This window comes from Salmo salar, chromosome 18 (genome assembly GCF_965601325.2).
Source record: "Salmo salar chromosome 18, fSalSal1, whole genome shotgun sequence".
Classification (NCBI taxonomy): domain Eukaryota; kingdom Metazoa; phylum Chordata; class Actinopteri; order Salmoniformes; family Salmonidae; genus Salmo; species Salmo salar.
In genome coordinates this window covers 7,797,840-7,818,905 of record NC_138308.1, presented here as the reverse complement: position 1 = coordinate 7,818,905, position 21,066 = coordinate 7,797,840, and the positions used below count along the sequence as shown (strand labels likewise).

At 42.8% G+C, this 21,066-nt stretch overlaps 1 protein-coding gene across 1 annotated transcript in view; it reads left to right on the top strand.

Moving 5' to 3' along the window:
* abcc2 (ATP binding cassette subfamily C member 2) overlaps nucleotides 1-20,612 on the top strand; it is a 57,688-nt gene extending 37,076 nt beyond the window's left edge. Inside the window, exons 28-32 of the mRNA XM_045700688.2 lie at nucleotides 6,320-6,463; nucleotides 14,548-14,706; nucleotides 14,858-15,024; nucleotides 19,426-19,620; nucleotides 20,079-20,612. Of these exons, the coding sequence (XP_045556644.1) occupies nucleotides 6,320-6,463; nucleotides 14,548-14,706; nucleotides 14,858-15,024; nucleotides 19,426-19,620; nucleotides 20,079-20,238 (825 nt within the window). The 3' untranslated portion in view covers nucleotides 20,239-20,612. The remainder of the gene's footprint in view (nucleotides 1-6,319; nucleotides 6,464-14,547; nucleotides 14,707-14,857; nucleotides 15,025-19,425; nucleotides 19,621-20,078) is intronic.
* Nucleotides 20,613-21,066: the final 454 nt, after the last annotated feature.

Sequence of the window (21,066 nt, the reverse complement as noted above, 5' to 3'; positions counted from 1 at the left end):
TTGTTAACAAACTATAGTTTTGGCAAGTCGGTTAGGACATCTACTTTGTGCATGACACAAGTCATTTTTCCAACAATTGTTTACAGACAGATTATTTCACCCAAAACATTTGACCCAAATTAAGCAATTTAAAGGCAATGCTACCGAATACTAATGGAGTGTATGTAAACGTTTGACCCACTGGGAATGTGATGAAAGATATAAAAACTGAAATAAATCATTATCTCTATTATTCTGACATTTCACATTTTTTAAATAAAGTAGTGATCCTAACTGAGCTAAAACAGGGCATTTCTACTTGGATTAAATGTCAGGAATTGTGAAAAACTGAGTTTAAATGTATTTGGCTAAGGTGTATGTCAACTTCCAACTTCAACTGTATACATTAAAACTCACATTTGTGAGTTTGGTCGGTTTGCCCAAAAAGTTACATATTGCAGCTTTAAGAAAATGGTTCTTTCCTCTTTTAGGGATAATTCAAATTTAGGGGCAGCAGCTCATTAGAATATTTTGGGGCATGGTTTGCTCACAGCTCTTTTTGTGCAACCATGAGTGAGAGTGTCAGTTTATCTAATCTGTTGTGTTGTGGCATTAAATGTTGAACATGACTACAGCCAGTGATGGTGTATCGTTAGTGTCTCGTAAGGCCTTGGGTAAATTAAGAACTAAGTATATTGACTAAATTACTTTGGTAGGCTTGATGAACAAAACGAACTGGCAAACCGAGAACACAGGTATAAAACTTTAGTTTACTTTAGTTTTAAAACTGACGTTTTACGATCCTGTAACCAATTGTGCTATTATGTTTTTTTGCGTTATTTGTAAGTTATTTTGTACATAATGATTCTGCCACCATGTCATATGACCGAAAAGAGCTTCTAGATTTCAGGACAGTAATTACTCACCCCATACTGGAGGAATACTTTTTCTTCAACGAGTCAGACATGAAGGATTTACTTCAGACACCTGACAAGGCCCTCATCCCCGTAATTCGATGGAGAAAGAGACGGAGGTATTGTGGACGAAGATCCGGGTGCCTTGTTAGGATCCGTCACCGAGAGCGTATTCTACCTTTACCATCAGTCCTATTAGCCAACGTACAATCAATCGATAATAAAATAGACTAACTACGATCACGTATATCCTACCAATGGGACATTTAAAAACTGTAATATCTTATGTTTCACCGAGTCATGGCTGAATGACGACATTATTAACATACAGGGTGGGTTTTAAGCTTTTTCGGCTGGATAGAACAGCGGCTTCTGGTAAGACAAGGGGTTGCGGTCTATGTATATTTGCAAACAACAGCTGGTGCATGAAATCTAAGGAAGTCTCAAGGTTTTGTCGCCTGAGGTAGAGTATCTCATGATAAGCTGTAGACCACACCATTTACCAAGAGTTTATCTGTATTTTTCGTAGCTGTCTACATACCATCACAAACCGATGCTGGCACTAAGACGGCACTCAATGAGCTGTATACAGGAAAACACTCACCGAGGTGGCGCTCCTAGTGGCCGGGGACTTTAATGCAGGAAAAGTCATCTGTTTTACCTCATTTCTACCAGCATGTTAAATGTGCAACCAGAGGGGAAAAAAACTCTAGACCACCTTTACTCCACACACAGAGACACGTACAATGCTCTCCCTCACCCTCCATTTGGCAAATCTGACCATAATTCTATCCTCCTGATTCCTGCTTACAAACAAAAACTAAAACAGGAAACACCATTGATTCTATCAGTAAGAAAGTGGTCAGATGAAGCAGATGCTAAGCTACAGGACTGTTTTGCTAGCACAGACTGGAATATGTTCCAGGATTCTTCCGATGGCATTGAGGAGTACACCACATCAGTCACTGGCTTCGTCAATAAGTGCATCTATGACGTCATCCCCACAATAACCGTACGTACATACCCCAACCAGAGGCCATGGCGTAGAAGTGGCATGACAGTGCGTCCGGCTTCACATTCTTGGACTCCGGGCGGTAGGAGATGGTGACGTTGAATCGGGTGAAGAGCAGGACCCATTGAGCTTGCCTGGAGTTGAGGCGCTTGTCGGTGCATTGATATTCCAGGTTTTTGTGATCTGTCCATACTATGAATGTGTGTTCCGCCCCATCTAACCAGTGCCTCCACTCCTCCAATGCCATCTTCACCGCAAGTAGTTCCCAGTTACCCATGCCGTAATTCCTTTCTGTGGGGTTGAGACGATGGCAGAGGAAAGCGCAGGGATGCAGCGTTTGGTCTTGGGCCGAATGCTGGGACAGGACAGTCCCCACTCCGACATCCGATGCATCGACCTCCACCACGAACTGCCAGGACGGATCTGGATGGATTAGGAATTGGTGCTTAAGGTCCAAGAATGCCTGGTATGCAGCTGGAGACCACGTAAGCGGGACCTTGGGAGAGGTGAGCGCTGACAGGGGGGAAGCCTTGGAGCTGTAGCCCCGGATGAACCGGTGGTAGAAATTGGCGAACCCAAGGAAGCGTTACAGCTACACTCTGGAGGTGGATTGCGGTCAATCCACCACCGCTTTCACTTTTTCAGGATCCATCTGTATGTTGCCTGCAGCTATGATGTTCCCAAGGAAGGAGATGGAGCAATGGAATTTGCATTTTTTCGCTTTGACGAACAGCTGGTTCTCCAGAAGATGCTGCAGGACTTGTCTGACATGGAGGACATGTTCTTGAGCCGAATGGGAAAACGCGAGGATGTCATCAGGTAGACGAATACGAACCTGTTCAACATGTCCTGGAGAACGTCGTTTACCAGGGCCTTGAACACAGCAGGAGTGTTGGTCAGTCCGAATGGCATCACCAGGTATTCGTAGTGCCCGCTAGCCATATTAAAGGCGGACTTCCACTCATCCCCTTTCTGAATCCGTACCAGATGGTCAGTGGAGGGCCAACTTGGAGAAGATGGTAGCCCTCTAGATAGCCTTGAAAGCCGAGGCGATGAGTGGAAGCGGTTAACGGTTTTTAACTGTGATGTCATTCAGGCCCCTGTAGTCGATACACAGATGCAGGGTTTTGTCCTCCACAAAGAAGAACCCTGTGCTGGTGGGGGAGGCAGATGGACGGATACCCCCTGCAGATGTCCCAGGGAGTCCTCAATATACACCTCCATCGCCTTGGTCTCCGGCCTTGACAGGGAATAAAGCTGCCCCTGAGGCGGTGTAGTGCCCGGTAGAAGGTCGATGGCGCAGTCATAGGGCCGATGCGGAGGAAGTGAGGTGACACTTGCCTTGCTGAAAACATCCTGGAGGTCCTGGTACTCCGCAGGAATGGCAGAGAGGTCCGGGGCCTTTCCCAAGCCCACAGGAACATGTCCTGGGGCAGGCAGCGCCGACTTCAGGCAATGCGCATGGATAGAACCAGTAACCCAGTCAATCTGCAGATTATGCCTCTGGAGCCAGGAAAACCCCAAAACCACAGGTGCATGAGGGGATCCGATGGGCAGGAGCTGCATAGACTCGTTGTGATTACCCGACACTAAAGTTAATGGGACACGTAGTGTGGGTAACTCTGCCAATAGAGCACCCATCCAATGCTCTGACATCCATGGAATGGAGAGGGGTTGTGTAGGGATTCCTAGCTCCGACAACATGGTAGCGTCCATAAGGCTCTCGTCGGCCCCAGAGACTATGAGCACCCGAAGAGATTTGGACCGGTCACCCAACAACAGGGTAGCATGGAGAGGGGTACGAGAAATGGAAGATGGGAAACTCCCCGTACTGCTCATCAGCGTACTGCTCATCAGCGTACTGCTCATCAGCGTACTGCTCATCAGCGTACTGCTCATCAGCGTACTGCTCATCAGCGTACTGCTCATCAGCGTACTGCTCATCAGCGTACTGCTCATCAGCGTACTAGTACCTACTTGATGAGCCTGGTTCTTTAATGGGCAGGTAGATAAAGAATGTCCCGTAGTTCCACAATACAGACAGCTCTGGGTGTTAAATCTGCATAAGCGTAAGCGGAGACAATCTAGCCCTGCCCAGTTGCATGGTCTCCGGAGGAGACGACTCGACAGCCCTCATGACCTCCGAGGGAACTCGGGCGACATCAGATTCACTCGGAAATGTGGGCTTCGGGGATTTCTCGGAGGCAAGGTGTAAATCGAGGACAAGCGTCGGCGAAAGGGAACAGACTCCCTTTACATTGCCATTGCCGCCCATCGATCCGGATGGTCAAGGCTATGAGGGAGTCGAGGTCCAGCGGCAGCTCGCAGGCTACGAGCTCGTCTATAATCACCTCCGATAATCTGTGAAAGAATGCGTTGAACAGGGCTTCCGGTTTCCAGGCACTCTCAGCTGCCAACGTGCGAAAATCCACCCCATACTCTGCCACACTACGGGAATCCTTGCGTATTTGGAGCAGCTTACGGGCCGCATCTCTCCCGGACAACGGAGAATCTAACACTTTACGTACCCCCGCCACAAACTCCTCCAGTCTGAGGCAAACGGTGGATTGTTTCTCCCACACCACCGTAGCCCAGTCAAGAGCCCTCCCGGACTTCAGCGTTATCACGTATGCTATCCTCCAGCGATCCGAGGGAAATGAAGAGGGCTGCAGTTCAAAGATGAGGGAACACTGGGAGAGAAATGCCCTGCAGGATCCGGGATCTCCAGCGTAGCGCTCCAGAGGAGGTAAGTGGAGTTCTTGGGAAGACGGGGTAGAAACACCGCTGGTAGCGGGGTAATTGACAGTCTGGGGGGTTACTGTATTGGCGGGTTGCCTCACAGACAAACCGTGGAATTGCTCCAGCAATATGTTGAAAGCACAGTCCTGGCGGTCCGCCAAGGTCTGGAATCCTTCCAGAAGGCCTTGAAGTAACTTGTGCCTTGCAATGGTGGCTCCCTGGGAGGAGACGACATTGTGGAGCTGGTTCGAGTCTGCTGGGTCAGTCATGGCCAGTTCGTACTATCATGACTCAGGATATGACTTAGATGCAGACACAGGAGGCGGATAGTACAGTTCTCAGATCATTTATTATAAACACGAGGCAGGCAATGGGCAGGTGGAGGACAAGCAGAGGTTTGTGATTAGGTCAGAGTCAGGCAGGTACAGGATGGCCGGCAGGCATGGGGTCAGGGCAGGCTGAATGGTCAGAACCGGGAAATACTAGAAAACGAAACTTGAGGAACAGGAAGATGGGAAAGCATGCTGGTAAGACAAGACAAGACGGACTGGCAACAGAGAACACAGGTATAATGGGGCAGATGGGCGACTCGTGGAGGGGGGTGGAGACAAGCATAAAGACAGGGAAAACAGATCAGGGTGTGACAGTGATAGAAATTTGGGTGACAGCTAAACCAGCTAAAAAGCAGACAGAATTTCCATTGGAATTTGGTTGTGCTTTTAGATGGTTGAAAATTCAACTATCTTTTTGAGTGGGTGTAATCTCATTGACCAATGTCTCAACCAAATATTACCCAGTTATCCATGTTGAAATTACGTAGTGTTCCCAGTGGGAAGCATTTCCTGACAAGGCTTTGCAGGTATAGAATGAGACCTTGTTTGAGCTGAGTGTAGAATACGTTGAATTTGAAAACCATACTGCTTGTGAACAGCCTGATGTTAAATAGACAGTGAACACATGTCTGTTCTGTGACTTACAGTATAGAAACACTGTGTCATCAACTTGGACCATAAACTGTCTTTTAGTGATGGGAAGTTTGGCTCTTTTTACTGACTGATCTTTTTAACTCGTTCAGTCAATGGAACGACTAATTCGTTCTTTTGATTCAGTAATGCCCAGGGCACGTAGGATCCCCTACCAGCGAACGATGAACTAAAAACCTGAAATAAATCATGATTCTACAAACCTATTGTTCATCATAGGGGTCTTGTTATTCGAGCTGTCATTTGTGACTGAGACTAATAAAAGTGTGCTTCAAACAATGTACATTTGTGATTACTCTGCATGCAACTTCACATTTTAGTCATTTATCAGATGCTCTTATCCAGAGCGATTGACAGTAGTGAGTTCACACATTTGTATTTGTACTGGTCCCCGTAGGAATCAAACCCACAACCCTGGCATTGCAAGAGTCATGTTCTATCAACTGAGCCACACAGGACCCAGAAAATAAGACTGCTTACTGATGCCTTTGAAACGAGGTCTAGTTACGAGCTGCACATCACTTCTGGCTTTAGCCCAATGCTTCAAGACACAATGTTTTAGAACAAGCGTGTGCTGATCCATTTCCGTGTGACAGCTTTCTTAAGCTAGTTTTAGTAAACGTGTGTGTGCTACGTGTGTGTGTTTTTGTTAGGTGGAGTTGTATATAAAACGTGTATGTGTGTTTGAACAGGCGGACTGGGTGTCAGAGATACGACCACCAGAGAAGTGGCCTGAGGCTGGGAGGCTGAGGTTCGAAAACTTCAAGGTCCGCTACCGACCTGAACTGGACTTGGTGCTGCATGGGATCACCTGCGACATCGACAGCACAGAGAAGGTGGGTGAGAGAGACCAGCGTCAGACACTACACATACAGTGGGGTCCGAAATGATTTACACCCTTGATAAAGTTTAGCAATAATGACTGTATAAAATTAATAATTCAAATACAGAGCTATATTGTATGCAATTTTTTTGTAAATTATTATATTATTTTTATACTAATACAATTGCTCAGAGAAAGAGATTTTGTTTAACAAATACTATACATTTTCCTCAAATAGGTAGGGTTCAAACAGTCATTATTGCTAATCTTTATCAAGGTTGTCAATAATTTTGACCCCGCTGTCTGGTATCATATTTCACATACCATGTCGACAAAGAAACAATGTAAATAACAGTCTACGTGCAAAGAAAACTAATGGGACCTATAATAAGTATTCACCCCCCAGGACTTTTTCACATTTTGTTGTGTTACAAAGTGGTATTGAAATGGATTTAATTGTTGTTTTTGTCATTGATCTACAAAATATTATCTATAATATCTAAGTGAAAATAATAATGTTATAAATGTTTGCAAAGTAATACAAAATAAACAACTAAAATATATTATTCACCCCCTTTGTTATAGCAAGCCTGAATTAGTTCAGGAGTAAAAATTGGCTTAAAAAATCATATGTTTAATGGTCTCACTCTGTATGACATAATCTGTCACGTTCTGACCAGTATGAGGGTTATTTTGTTAGTGTAGGCTGGTCAGGACGTGGCAGAGGGTATTTGGTTTATGTGGTTCGGGGTGTGTGTATTATGTAGAGGGTAGTTGATTTATGTATTCCGGGTTTTTTTGGTCACTGCTCTGTTAGTCTATGTTCTTTCTAGTTAGTCTGTTTCTATGTTTAGTTAATTGGGGTGTGGACTCTCAATTGAAGGCAGGTGTTGTCTAGTTGCCTTTGATTGAGAGTCCTATATATTAGGGTGTGTTTGTAATTTGTGGGAGGTTGTCACTTGAATTGCTGTCGTTCGCCTTCAAGTCTGTATTCGTCGTCCATCGTTTTGTTTTGTTTGTATAAGTGTTTTCATTAAAAAGTTAATTATGAGCACTCAACCCGCTGCGCCTTGGTCCATTCCTGACGACCGTCGTTACATAATGCCTCACTCATAAAGAAGTGCAGCAATTGGTAGATGGGTCAAAATAACAAATCAGACACTGAATATCCCTTTAAGCAATGTCAAATTAATAATTAGGCTGCAGATCAAACCACCAAAACACAACAAAGATACAGTCGTTCTTCCTAACTGACAGGACAGGAAGGACATTGCAAAGCTTTTTGTGTATATCAGTGACAAAAAAAATCATTTAAATCAATTTAATTCTCAATTTGTAGAACAATTAACGTCCGGGGGGGGGGGGGGGGGGGGGGTGTGAATACTTATATAGACTACCGTTCAAAAGTTTGGGCGACCCCGGGATGCTGGCCTTCTAGGCAGAGTTCCTCTGTCTGTTCTTTTCCCCATCTTAATCTTTTCTTTTTATTGGCTTGTCTGAGATATGGCTTTTTCTTTGAAGCTGCAAGTTGAGTACTTGTGAGGCATCTGTTTCTCAAACTAGACACTCTAATGTATTTGTCCTCTTGTTCAGTTGTGCACCGGGGCCTCCCACTCCTCTTTCTATTCTGGTTAGAGACAGTTTGCGCTGTTCTGTGAAGGGAGTAGTACACAGCGTTGTATGAGATCTTCAGTTTCTTGGCAATTTCTAGCATGGAATAGCCTTAATTTCTCAGAACAAGAATAGCCTGACAAGTTTCAGAAGAAAGGTCTTTGTTTCTAGACATTTTGAGTCTGTAATCAAACCCACAAATGCTGACGCTCCAGATACTCAACTAGTCTAAAGAAAGACAGTTTTATTGCTTCTTTAATCAGAACAATAGATTTCAGCTGTGCTAACATAATTGCAAAAGGGTTTTCTAATGATCAATTAGCCTTTTGAAATGATAAACTTGGATTAGCTAACACAACGTGCCATTGGAACACAGGAGTGATGGTTGTTGATAATGGGCCTGTGTACGCCTATGTAGATATTCCATAAACAATCTGCCGTTTCCAGCTACAATAGTCATTAACAACATTTACAATGTCTACACCGTATTTCTGATCAATTTGATGTTATTTTAATGGACAAAAAATTAGCTTTTCTTTCAAAAACAAGGACATTTCTCAGTGGCCCCAAACTTTTGAACGGTATTTTTTTACTGTACCATATGTGCATGCTATATCTAGGAGAACGCAAGCAAGAGAGAGAGCACCGTACTGCTGTCACAACATTGATTCAGGGTCAACACAGCACAGCGAATTAGGGTCAACTTGAGAACTCTGAAATCCTAGATTGAGTCCAGAATATACTTAAGCAATAAGGCCAAGGGCTGTTCTTATGCAGGATGCAACGCAGAGTGGCTGAATACAACCCTAAGCCATTGTGTAATGGCCATACAGTATACCACAAACCCCTGAGGTGCTTTATTGCTATTATAAACTGGTTACCAACGTAATTAAGAGTAAAAATACCTGTGGTATACGGTGTGATCAGTGGAGGAATGGGAGGACCAATTTCAGAAACATTTAAATAGTGAAAAAAAAACATACTAACTAAAAACATTATCATGTAACCAAATAATTGATTAAAACACATTGTTTTGCAATGGTCTACAGTAGCCTCAATAGCACTCCAACACTGGAACTCTTCGAAGTCAAGATAAGCTTTTGGTTTTATTAATTTATTGCCACAGGGGCACGTCGGTGTAACTGCTAAACACTGTACTACATGATTGTAGTGGGTTTACTAACGTGTTAGTTTTAGTAGCCATGTTAACTATGATGTTATAATATGGTGACAACAATGTAGGCTGTGTGTAGCAGTTAGCATTTATGATATGAAGTTTTGGCACTGAGGTCCACAAAAGGGAGGGAAAAGGTGTGAGGAAGAGAGCGTAGATGCGAGAAGAAATTATACAACAATCAAAGATCTAATTCCGTATGTATGCGGCTGCTATGAAAGTGAACTCTGTTTGTGTGTGAGGGGGTGCATTCCTTCCACTGATTCTGTTGAAAAACATTTTTTAAACGGAAGTAAATGTAACGAAACGAGGAGAAACATACCTGAATTTGTCCAATATAAACTATTGCTTGCAATTGTTGGAATAATGATTACACCCTAGATCAGCTACATGCAGGCAAGAGTGTGCAAGGTGGTATTGAATGTGTCTGTCTGTCACATTGATTACTCAAATTCCTCTCCACCTGTGCACCTAGCGTACGTTGTAAACTTTCATTCATAACCTAGGTTGTAGCATCCTCATGATGGGTATAGGGAGAATTTAGTATCATGTAGTAGCCAAACCTATCGATGTTACATTGAGCTGGGTGAATGGAATATTAATGACAGTTATCCAAAATGCTTTAATAAAAAATAAGGCTAAAAACAATCATCCTCCCTCATCTTAAATGGCACCGACCGCCACTGGGTCTGATATACCACGGCTTTCAGCCAATCCGCATTCAGGGCATGAACCACCCAGTTTATATTTAAGAACAGCCAGTGTTTGTGTTCTTGTATGTTAAAGTAACAGAGAAAGGACGAGAAAGAAAGTTTGTACTTGAAAAGTTGGCTGCGAGAGAAAGAAAGAGCAACACATGACATTATGAACACTGAAAAAGTGTGTTTGTGTGTGCATGCGTGGGTGGGTGTACAGTGCCTACGGAAAGTATTCAGACCCCTAGACTTTTTCCACATTTTGTTAAGTTACAGCCTTATTCTAAAATTGATTAAATGAAGAAAAAATACTCAGCAATCTATACACAAATACCCCATAACGAGAAAGTGAAAAATATATATATATATATATATATTTTTTTTTTACATTTTTGCAAATAGCTTACAAATAAAAAACAGAAAAAGCTTATTTACATAAGTATTCAGACCCTTTGCTATGAGACTCTTTAACGAGTCGGACGCAAAGGATTTATTTCAGACACCTGACATGGCCAAAATCCCCGCCATTCGCATGAAGAAGAGACAGAGATATCGGGGACGTCGGTCAAGGTGCCTTGCAAGGATCCGACGGCGAGTGAGTAATCCAGCTTTACCATCAGTTCTATTAGCCAATGTGCAATTATCGGATAATAAAATGAGCTCCGATCAAGACTATCCTACCAACGGGACTTAAAAACTAATATATTGTGTTTCGTCGAGTTGTTTCACACAATCTAATATTAAGGAAGTCTCTAGCTTTTGCTCACCTGAGGTAGAACATCTGCACTGAGCTAAAGGGTAGAACTGCCGCTTTCAAGGACCGGGACCCTAACCCGGACACTCATAAGAAATCCCGCTATGCCCTCTACGACGAACCATCAAACATGCAAAGCATCAAAATAGGACTAAGATTGAATCGTACTACACCAGCTCCGACGCTCGTAAGATGTGGCAGTGCTTGCAAACTTTTACGGACTACAAAGGGAAGCTGCCCAGTGACACGAGCCTAGCAGACAAACTAAATAACTTCTATGCTCGCTTTGAAGCAAGCGACACTGAAGCATGGTGTAACAAGCTCCCTCACAACACCAGGCTAGCGGAGTCAATCTCCACCTTCCGGAGACACCTGAAACCCCACCTCTTCAAGAAATACCTGGGATAGGATAAAGTGATCCTTCTAATCCCCCCCCCCCCAAAAAAGATATACATGTACTATTGTAAAGTGGTTGTTCCACTGGATATCATAAGGTGAGTCGCTCTGGATAAGAGCGTCTGCTTAATGACGTAAATGTAAAGCTGTTCCGGATGTCTGTGTGATCACGCTCTCTGTAACCGATGTGAGTAAGACCTTTAAACAGGTCAACATTCACAAGGCCGCAGGGCAAGATGGATTACCTGCCTAAATTTACTACTGACCCGTAGCACTCACATCTGTAGTCATGAAGTGCTTTTAAAGGCTGGTCATGGCTCAAATCAACACAATTATCCCAGAAACCCTAGACCCACTCCAATTTGCATACTGCCCCAACAGATCCACAGATGATGCAATCTCTATTGCACTCCACAATACCCTTTCCCACCTGGACAAAAGGAACACCTACGTGAAAATGCTATTCATTGACTACAGCTCTGCGTTCAACACCATAGTGCCCTCAAAGCTCATCACTAAGCTAAGGACCCTGGAACTAAACACCTCCCTCTGCATCTGGATCCTGGACTTCCTGACGGGCCGCTTCCAGTTAGTAAAGGTAGGTAACATCACATCTGCCACGCTGTTCCTCAACACGGGGGCCCCACAGGGGTACGTGCTCAGTCCCCTCTTGTACTCCCTGTTCACCCATGACTGTATGGCCAAATGATTATGGACTACAGGAAAAGGAGGGCAGCGCACGCCCCCATTCTCATTGAGGCTGGTGTCCACATCATCAAAAAACTATCATGGTCCAAACACACCAAGACAGTCGTGAAGAGGGCACGACAACACGACAACGATTCCCGCTCAGGAGACTGAACAGATTTGACATGGGTCCTCAGATCCTCAAAAGGTTCTACAGCTGCACCATCGAGAGCATCCTGATTGGTTGTATCACCACCTGGTATGGCAACTGCTCGGCCTCCGACCGCAAGGCACTACAGATGGTAGTGCATACGGCCCAGTACATCACTGGGGCCAAGCTTCCTGCCATCCAGGTCATCTATACCAGGCAGTGTCAGAGGAAGGCCCTAAAAATTGTCAAAGACTCCAGCCACCCTAGTCATAGACTGTTCTCTCTGCTACCGCATGGCAAGCGGTACCGGAGGGCCAAGTCTAGGTCCAAAAGACTTCTTAACAGCTTCTACCCCGAAGCCATAAGACTCCTGAACAGCTAATCAAATTGCTACCCGGACTATTTGCATTGGCCCCCCCCACCCCCATTTTAACTCTGCTTCTACACTCTGTTTATTATCTATGCATAGTCACTTTACCTCTACCTGCATGTACATATTACTTCAATTACCTCGACTAACCTGTGCCCCCGCACATTGACTCTGTACCGGTACCCCCTGTGTATATATTTATATATCTCTATTTTCCTCCTTTATTTTTATATTTTATTTTATATATTTATTTTTTACTTCAGTTTATTTTTGTAAATACTTTCTCAACACTTATTTTTCTTAAAATTGAATTGTTGGTTCAGGGCTTGTAAGTAAGTGTCACGTCCTGACCAATATTTAGGTATTATTTCTATTATATTTGGTCAGGACGTGGCAGAGGTATATTTGTTTTGTATTATGGGGTTTTGTGTGTGGTGTAGTGGGGTGTATTAGTTTGGTATAGGTTCTAGGTTTGTTTTTCTATGTGTAGTTTTGGGTGCTGGACTCTCAATTGGAGGCAGGTGTTTCTAGTTGCCTCTGATTGGGAGTCCCATAAGTAGGTGTGTGTTTGTTTGGTTTTCGTGGGTAGTTGTTTTTGCACTGCGTGTTGTGTGCCTGCAAAACTGTTCCTGTCGTATATATTGTTTGAATTGTTAAGTGGATGCTCTACTCCTTTATTTTAATTAAAGATGAGTATTCACATACCTGCTGCGCCTTGGTCCATTTCTACAGAAGACAGCCGTTACAGTAAGCATTTCACTGTTAGTCTACACCTGTTGTTTACAAAGCACGTAAGATAAAACATTTCATTTGATTTTGACTATACTGTTCTTCCCTGTAACTTGTTTTTAAATTGCATATCAAAGCAAAAGTAGTTTATTCTTTATTAGATTATTAAATTAAACTATAGTCTAATAGGCACATTGGATTCAGTTCCTTGTTGTGCTTGACTGCAGAAAGTGATATCGAATTGATGTGGGTGTGTTTGCTGCTTATGGTGTAGACAACTGATCTTGCATGATTGATGTTATTTTGTTTACTGTCCGACTATTCTAAATAACAAGGTGTAGCCTAGGCCTAATTATTTCTCCATGGTTCTGACTTGTCTGCTCGTTGCACTTTGCCTTGTCAATCTGTGCGCTCGATAATCTGGGTACTGGTATAGTCTACTTAATGATGATTGACAGCATTCAAACAATTAATGCATTCATGAAACCAGCTACTTTTGAAGTTATTAGCCCTAACTGTACATTTCTAAATAATATGGGGGGCCCCCTCAAATATTTTTTGCACCACCCAACCCGTGGCAAAACCCTAGCTCTGTATTGACATAAGCATGAATTGGTTGACACTCATCTTTGAGTGGAGGGATTTCTTTCCGTTTCTTAAAATAGCCTAAGTTTTGCTCAATTGTAAGGTTTGTTCAAACTCCTAATTCTATTTTCCTATTGTTTGTTCTCTCTATCATTATTACCTTAGGTCTACTATGTTTTTAGATGATTCAAAAACACCTTAGAACTTTGTTAGATTAATACATTTTTTAACAATGAAATAGTGCGGTGGGAAAAATTCAGCATGCAGAAAACGAATAGAGTAGCTTAATAGGTCAAGTCATATTCATATCAAATGGAGATTTTTCTTTTTAAATTAGGCATTAATAATAATTAGACATCGGACAGTCCGGTATAAAAATAGGCCCAGATCATTGGAGAGAAAAAACAAAAACATATTTTCTGACTGGGCATTTTGCATTGTTTTGGTGAAACTCAGTTCTGTCTTCATTGTTCTTGTGCATTCTGTTTTTAGTTTATAACATATTTATGGAAATAGGTTATGCAGGCCATAGCAAAGGTATATACCACTTGGCATCGGCGCCCGGGGAGCAGTTGTTGTTGGTTAACTGCCTTGCTCAAACGCAGAACGGCAAATATCACCACCTTGCCTGGCTCGGCGATTCAAACCAGTGAACTTTCTGTTACTGGCCCAACGCTCTTAACTGCAAGGCTACTTGCCACCCTACACAGAGACACGATCAGTCACTGCTACAGAGTTGGACAGAGGGCACACTTGGTCCAAAGCCTGTTTTATCATAAGGACTGGCACAAATTTCTAAGCAAACGTTACATAACTGCAGGTGGCAGTAAACCACCAACCTTGGCTTAATACTTGTTCTTTAGTACATCTCTATGGTCACGACCCATCTGCAACAAGAATTAAGCATTACTCAAAGTCTTACTGAATGTTCTCCATCTTGTCCAGATCGGTATAGTGGGTCGAACAGGTGCTGGGAAGTCCAGTCTGACCAACTGCCTGTTTAGAATCATCGAGGCAGCAGAGGGACGGATCTTGATCGATGGGACAGACATCGCTACTCTAGGCCTACATGACCTCAGGAGCAGACTCACTATTATACCACAGGTAACACACACAGAAATGCATGTATGCACGCTTACACACACATGCACGCACGCACCCACAGACACACACCCTTATAAATGGCATAAATTTTATTATATTTTGACATGATGACATTTGTTTCTCCATTCGGTGTGTGTGTGTGTGTGTGTAGGACCCAGTGCTGTTCTCAGGGACGCTGCGTATGAACCTGGACCCGTTTGAGACCTTCAGTGATGAGGAGATCTGGCGCGTCCTAGAGCTGTCCCATTTGAAGGAGTACGTGGGAGGGTTACAGGAAGGACTGACCCACGAGGTGTCAGAGGGGGGAGAGAACCTCAGGTGGGTTACACTCACATACCCGCACACTTCAGATACAAGGACATCGTTGAAACTGAAACGCTGTCACCTTCGATTTGAAGAATGTATTTTATGTACTAGAAATATCTTGTTAGCTAGCTGCCCATTGCTAGTTGGTTGGATGGGCAGCCAGGCAGGTTGGAACTGCGTGGCTAGCTAGTATTATTTAAGTGATAATACCCTCGAAGCCAGTGTTTGGAGGATATATTTGCACTGGTGTTGTTAGGCCCATGTTGTTAGTGCCAATATATCCTCCAAACACCGGCTTCGAGGGCATTATAACTTTTATACAATGGGTTACTCAAATAATATGTAATATTCAAATAATGATTGACATATATATATATATTTTTTTGTGATTAATATATTCATACTATTTCATCCTTTCACAAGATATAGTCCCGACACAAATCTAGGGTTGCTACCCAAGCCCGGCTGGTCGTTCGTTCTATTGGTTCAGTTGCTAGAGACGCAACCCAGTCGTTCAGTCTTCTTGTTCTGTATCTATGGACGCGACCCAGTCATTCGTTCTAAATGTTCCATTGCCATACTGGCTGGCAATGTTCTTATCTCTTGCTTGCTAGCTAACCAACTATGGCTAAGTTACAGTCACGTCAAAAAGTGCAGTGAGAATAACAGCAAAGTAGACGCATTTACATTTGTTTAAGCTGTTTTCAAGTGACATTTATTTGGATAACAATGAGCTAATGAGGCACAATTTGGCCTGGCATAGACAACGGGCTCACTCGTCAGGACACTGTTGTTCAGAGGAGCTAGCCAACAACACCGCTAACGCAATCACTTCAAACTGAAGCTGGAGAGACTGCAAACTAGCTGCACTTCGTTTCATTTTACGTTTTTTTTCAATTGATAATTCTTTGTATATATCCATAGAAATAATGCCAGCTCATTCATGATTTAGGCAGGCAGCGTTTCTCAGCCAGTCTGTCTCCTCCTGACATCCGACACATTCATTACTATGGGGAAGCTGGAGATTGAATTTGAATATTGAAACAATGTTGCAAATGTCAGAGAGACAGACAGGTTTATGCACATTTCTGCTGTTGAAAACTAAATGTTAGTCTAAAATAAATGTAAGATAATGTCTAGATGCTTTTTTATAGTGGAGATCAAGTTTATAAAGTGCCTGGCTGGGCTGATGAGACAGTGGTTTGCGCAGTCAGATGCAACAGAGTAAATACGCATTTTAACGTCATAGATTTAGACGGTGGTACCTTGTGGAATAGACACTGGCTGGAATGCTGTTTTAACCAATCAGCATTCAGGATTAGACCCACCCGTTGTATAAAGATCAACAAACAAGGCAATACCTGCTCTATTTTAACACCAATGAACCCATCCGTTTAAAAAAATGTGTTTAGAATATGTCAATCTAGGAAGCCAGGCAAAAAATATATATGTTTTGATTTGTTGTTAGCTGGCTAGCCAGATCAAATGATGACCAGATATACAGTATCTGACAACATTTTGACTGTTGCCAACCTTTATTCATTATAATTTGAAAATTAACACATTACAAGATAATTATTTTCAAGGTTTAATGGCAACCTAAAAAAAGCTAACTTACTGTTGTGAATCTGAGGAAATAAAAGCAGGGCATTCTGTCGGAGAAATCAAAGAGAAAAAAAGTCAGTGTCATGGCTAATCTCATGCTATTTTACACATTTTGTCATGAGGCTGATAGAATTTAGCATTTTTAAAGCTATTTTCCTGCAATTCTACAGATATTGGCCATGGGGCAGAGAGAAGAAAATGCCATTTTATAGTTAATCTCATGCTATTTTACAAATTCTGCAATGAGGCTGAGAGAATTTAGCATTTCTAAAGCTAATTTCCTGCTATTCTAAACATTTTCGCCAAAGCATTTGGACAGGTCATAAGCTATCTGTGGAGAGCCGACCTGGGTTGGTCCGTGGGCTCCGGGGGAGTGTGGTACGCAAGTGGGAGAGATGCATTCTGATAAGCGTACACATATGAAGGTTGCGCCACATTGCAAAATGCAATTGAGGGAATAACACAGCTTTTAAAGTAATTACTGTTGTTATTGTTAAAGATGAGGGTCAGGTTTGTCTGAGTATAAAACATATTTCTCAACTCTCAATATTGAGCAAATGGCACCACTTTACAACCGGAGTATGTAATGTGGTTTTCAGATGATGCGCCCGCGGAGCAGAGTGCACCATTTGCTGTGAATACTGGAGGTGTGTCGAGTACTTGGACAAAACTAGTATTGTAACAGATATTGAGAATTCTTTTTTGTAATTATCCGTCATCGGAAAAAAGTTATTTTCAGCTGCCAGCATGCTTCACTCTTTCACTCAAACAGTGTGAAGCGCTGCGTGCTGTAAACAACTATTGGCTAGTTTTTTTACCTGTAAAGAAAATGGCCGGGGTATCGGTTGAGCCTGCTGCAAAGATTGGATGAGAACAAGCCGCTCTGCTCTCATTGTTGTTCAATCAAGTTATTTCCTGTCATATGGTTGTTTACTGGTTGTCTACTTGGCACTGTTTAGTAGGCCTACTTTGTCTGTCCGTATAATTATTCCATTGCTGACGTCTCTCATTATGTCATGATCCAAGCCCATGCTTGCTATTTATTTTTGCCCAGGCATGTTTACCGTGCAACAGATCATTCGAAAATAAAATGACAAATGTGGCATAAGTTTTGTTGATAACTGAATAGGACTAAGTAAGTAAATCATGTGCATTTTAATCTTTCGGGGTCTTTTAACAATGTGTGTGTGAATGAGTGAAGGAACATTATGATGCACTCTGAGTGATAGAGCAGTAATGCGCACTTGAGGTACAGGCTTTACCGACATTTAAAGTCCACTTCGATCATGAGTAAATCCGATTAGAGTATCAAGTGTGATAAAACCGATACGATTACGAGTATGACAAGATCGGGACACCCCTAGTACATCAAGTAGCCTAGGCCTACCGATGGAAAGTTTTTGTAGGACATTAAATATAATGTTAAATCAATCAATAACATGGCTAGCATAAAAATCATATTTAGAGTTAGCAATCTATCTTATGTGTTTTGAGTTCCCACTTCCTCAGGTGGTGAATTATATAGCCTAGTCTAGGCAATTTTACGCAAATCTGATCATTCTGGAAGCTACACTACATGGCCAAAAGTATCTGGACATGCCTTGAAATTAGTGGATTCTGCGATTTCAGCCACACCCGTTGCTGACAGTTTTATAAAATCGAACACACAGCCACAGAAAAACATTGGCAGTAGAATGGCCTGTGTTGAAGAGCTCAGTGACTTTCAAAGTGGCACCGTCATAGGATGCCACCTTTACAACAAGTCAGTTTGTCAAATTTCTGCCCTGCTAGACCTACCCCGGTCAACTGTAAGGGCTGTTATTGTGAAGTGGAAATGTCTAGGAGCAATAACTGCTCAGCCACAAAGTGGTAGGCCACACAAGCTTACAGAACGGCACCACTGAGTGCTGAAGTGCGTAACGCGTAAAAATCGTCTGTCCTCGGTTGCAACACTCACTATCGAGTTCCAAACTGCCTCTGTAAGCAACATCAGTACAACTGTTTGTCGGGAGCTTCATGAAATGGGTTTCCATGGCTGAGCAGCCGCACAGAAGCCTAAGATCACCGTGCGCAATGCCAAGCGTCAGCTGGAGTAGTGTAAAGCCCACCGCCATTGGACTGTGGAGCAGTGGAAACGCGTTCTCTTGAGTGATGTATCATGTTTCACCATCTGGCAGTCAGATGGACGAATCTGGGTTTGGTGGATGCCAGAAGAAGGCTACCTGCCTGAATGCGTAGTGCCAACTGTAGTTTGGTGGAGGAGGAATAATGGTCTGCGGCCGTTTTTCATGGATCGGGCAAGGCCCCTTAATTCCAGTGAAGGAAAATCTTAACGCTACAGCATACAATGACATTCTAGATGATTCTGTGCTTCCAACTTTGTGGCAACAGTTTGGGGAAGGCCCTTTCCTGTTTCAGCTTGACAATGCCCCCATGCACAAAGCGAGGTCTATACAGAAATGGTTTGTCAAAGTCGTTGTGGAAGAACTTGACTGTCCTGCACAGAGCCCCGACCTCAACCCCATAGAACACCGTTGGGATAAATTGGAATCCTGACTGCAAGCCAAGCCTAATCGCCCAACATCAGTTCCCGGCCTCACTAGTGCTCTTGTGGCTGAATGGAAGCAAGTCCCTGCAGCAATGTTCTATCATCTAGTGGAAAGCCTTCCCAGAAGAGTGGAGGCTGTTATAGCAGCAAAAGGGGGACCAACTCCATATTATTGCCCATGATTTTGGAATGAGATGTTCGACGAGCAGGTGTCCACATACTTTTGGTGTATTTTGACAGGTTGCACGTTTCCATTACAGTATTGGTCAGAGACAGTTGTTGTGTCTGGCCCGTGCCCTGCTGAGGAAGTCTCGTATTCTGATTCTGGATGAGGCTACAGCTGCTGTGGACCTAGAGACAGACAACCTGATCCAGAAAACCATACGACGAGAGTTCTCCCATTGTACTGTACTCACCATTGCACACAGACTCCACAGCATCCTGGACAGTAGCAGGTAACACACATGCACATACACAGTATAGTCACTCCTATGGAGTCAAATGTAACACTATGTTGGGGTTTATATGGTCCCATCCCCATTTTGTGTTAAAACTACTCTGGTCATGGTGCTGATATTTTTGGAGTTAAAATGACACTAAATGGCTTTAAAAGGACCCTGTCCCAATCAACTCCAGTTATCAACTCTAACTCCAGGGAGCGTATCACTCTCTTGAGGGCTAAGATAACTTCCAGTAGAGTCAATTTAACCCTCTTTTAACACTGTGATTTCAACTATCCTTGATTTACTGTGTACTTAGACATGCAGACACACACACACAAACTTTATGACAAGAGTTTTCACACAGATCTTGTTGCATGGCAAAAACTCTGAAACAGTTGACTCTCACTCATCCTTTCCTCCCTCTTCTCCCGCTCCCTCTTCCTCCATCCCTCTCTCTCTAACACTTTCAGGGTGATGGTGCTGGATGCTGGGAAGATCGTGGAGTTTGACTCTCCCAGCACTCTCTTCAACAAACAGGGTCACTTCTATTCCATGGCAAGGGATGCTGGTATCACTACAGTGGACAGCACTGCTCAGGACAGCACAGCATTGCATAGCACTGCTCTCTGAGACTTGGGACTTGTAGTACAGTTGGTCTCAGAGAGGGCAGAATCATGCCTTAACTGCAGAGGCGATGATAACCCCTGGTGTTGATTGTAAAAGAGAGAATGTGTTCTCAATAACTTACCGGAGAGGTATATTACAAAGCAGTATCAACAAGTTAACTTTAGAAGCTTAAGTTAAATATGGGCTATTGAGAAATATTATACCATTACAATTTCCAGTTGGTTATATACCATTTCAAAAGCACTACTTCTTTGTGATAAAGATGCATGCCAAATGTTGTTATTTTTTCTCATGTGTTAATTTCTGACTGATTTTATATATGTTTTTATATACGTTACTGCAGTCTGTTATTGATATAAAGACTGTTTGATCTGTGAGGTGTATTTCAATGAAGGTTGGCTTGATTAAGAACATTATATAAGCAGTGAAGGTGTCAAACTTGACTTAGGTAAAAAATATTGATTGATTTACAAAAAAGACCTTAAGGAATTTACTCTTACATTGTAAAACGAGTCGTCCCAAAAACAATGGAACTACTCTTTAGTATAGACATCGTTTTTTATAACCAAGCTATAGCTAAAACCATTTCACTTCAGTGTGACCGTATGAATCAAACCAACCTTCAAAAGACCAATTATTGAAAAAAAGATCAGAATGGGGCTGCTGTGTGAATGCAGCCATGTAAAACTGTAAAAAGTCAGAAAAAAGATTGGATATTGAAAAAAAATCTGAATTGGTTTCTTACGGTGGCTGTGTGAACAGCCATAAGGTCATGAAAAGGTGGGAAAAAGGTGGGAAATGTGCTGGCCATTATTAACACTAACATGATCA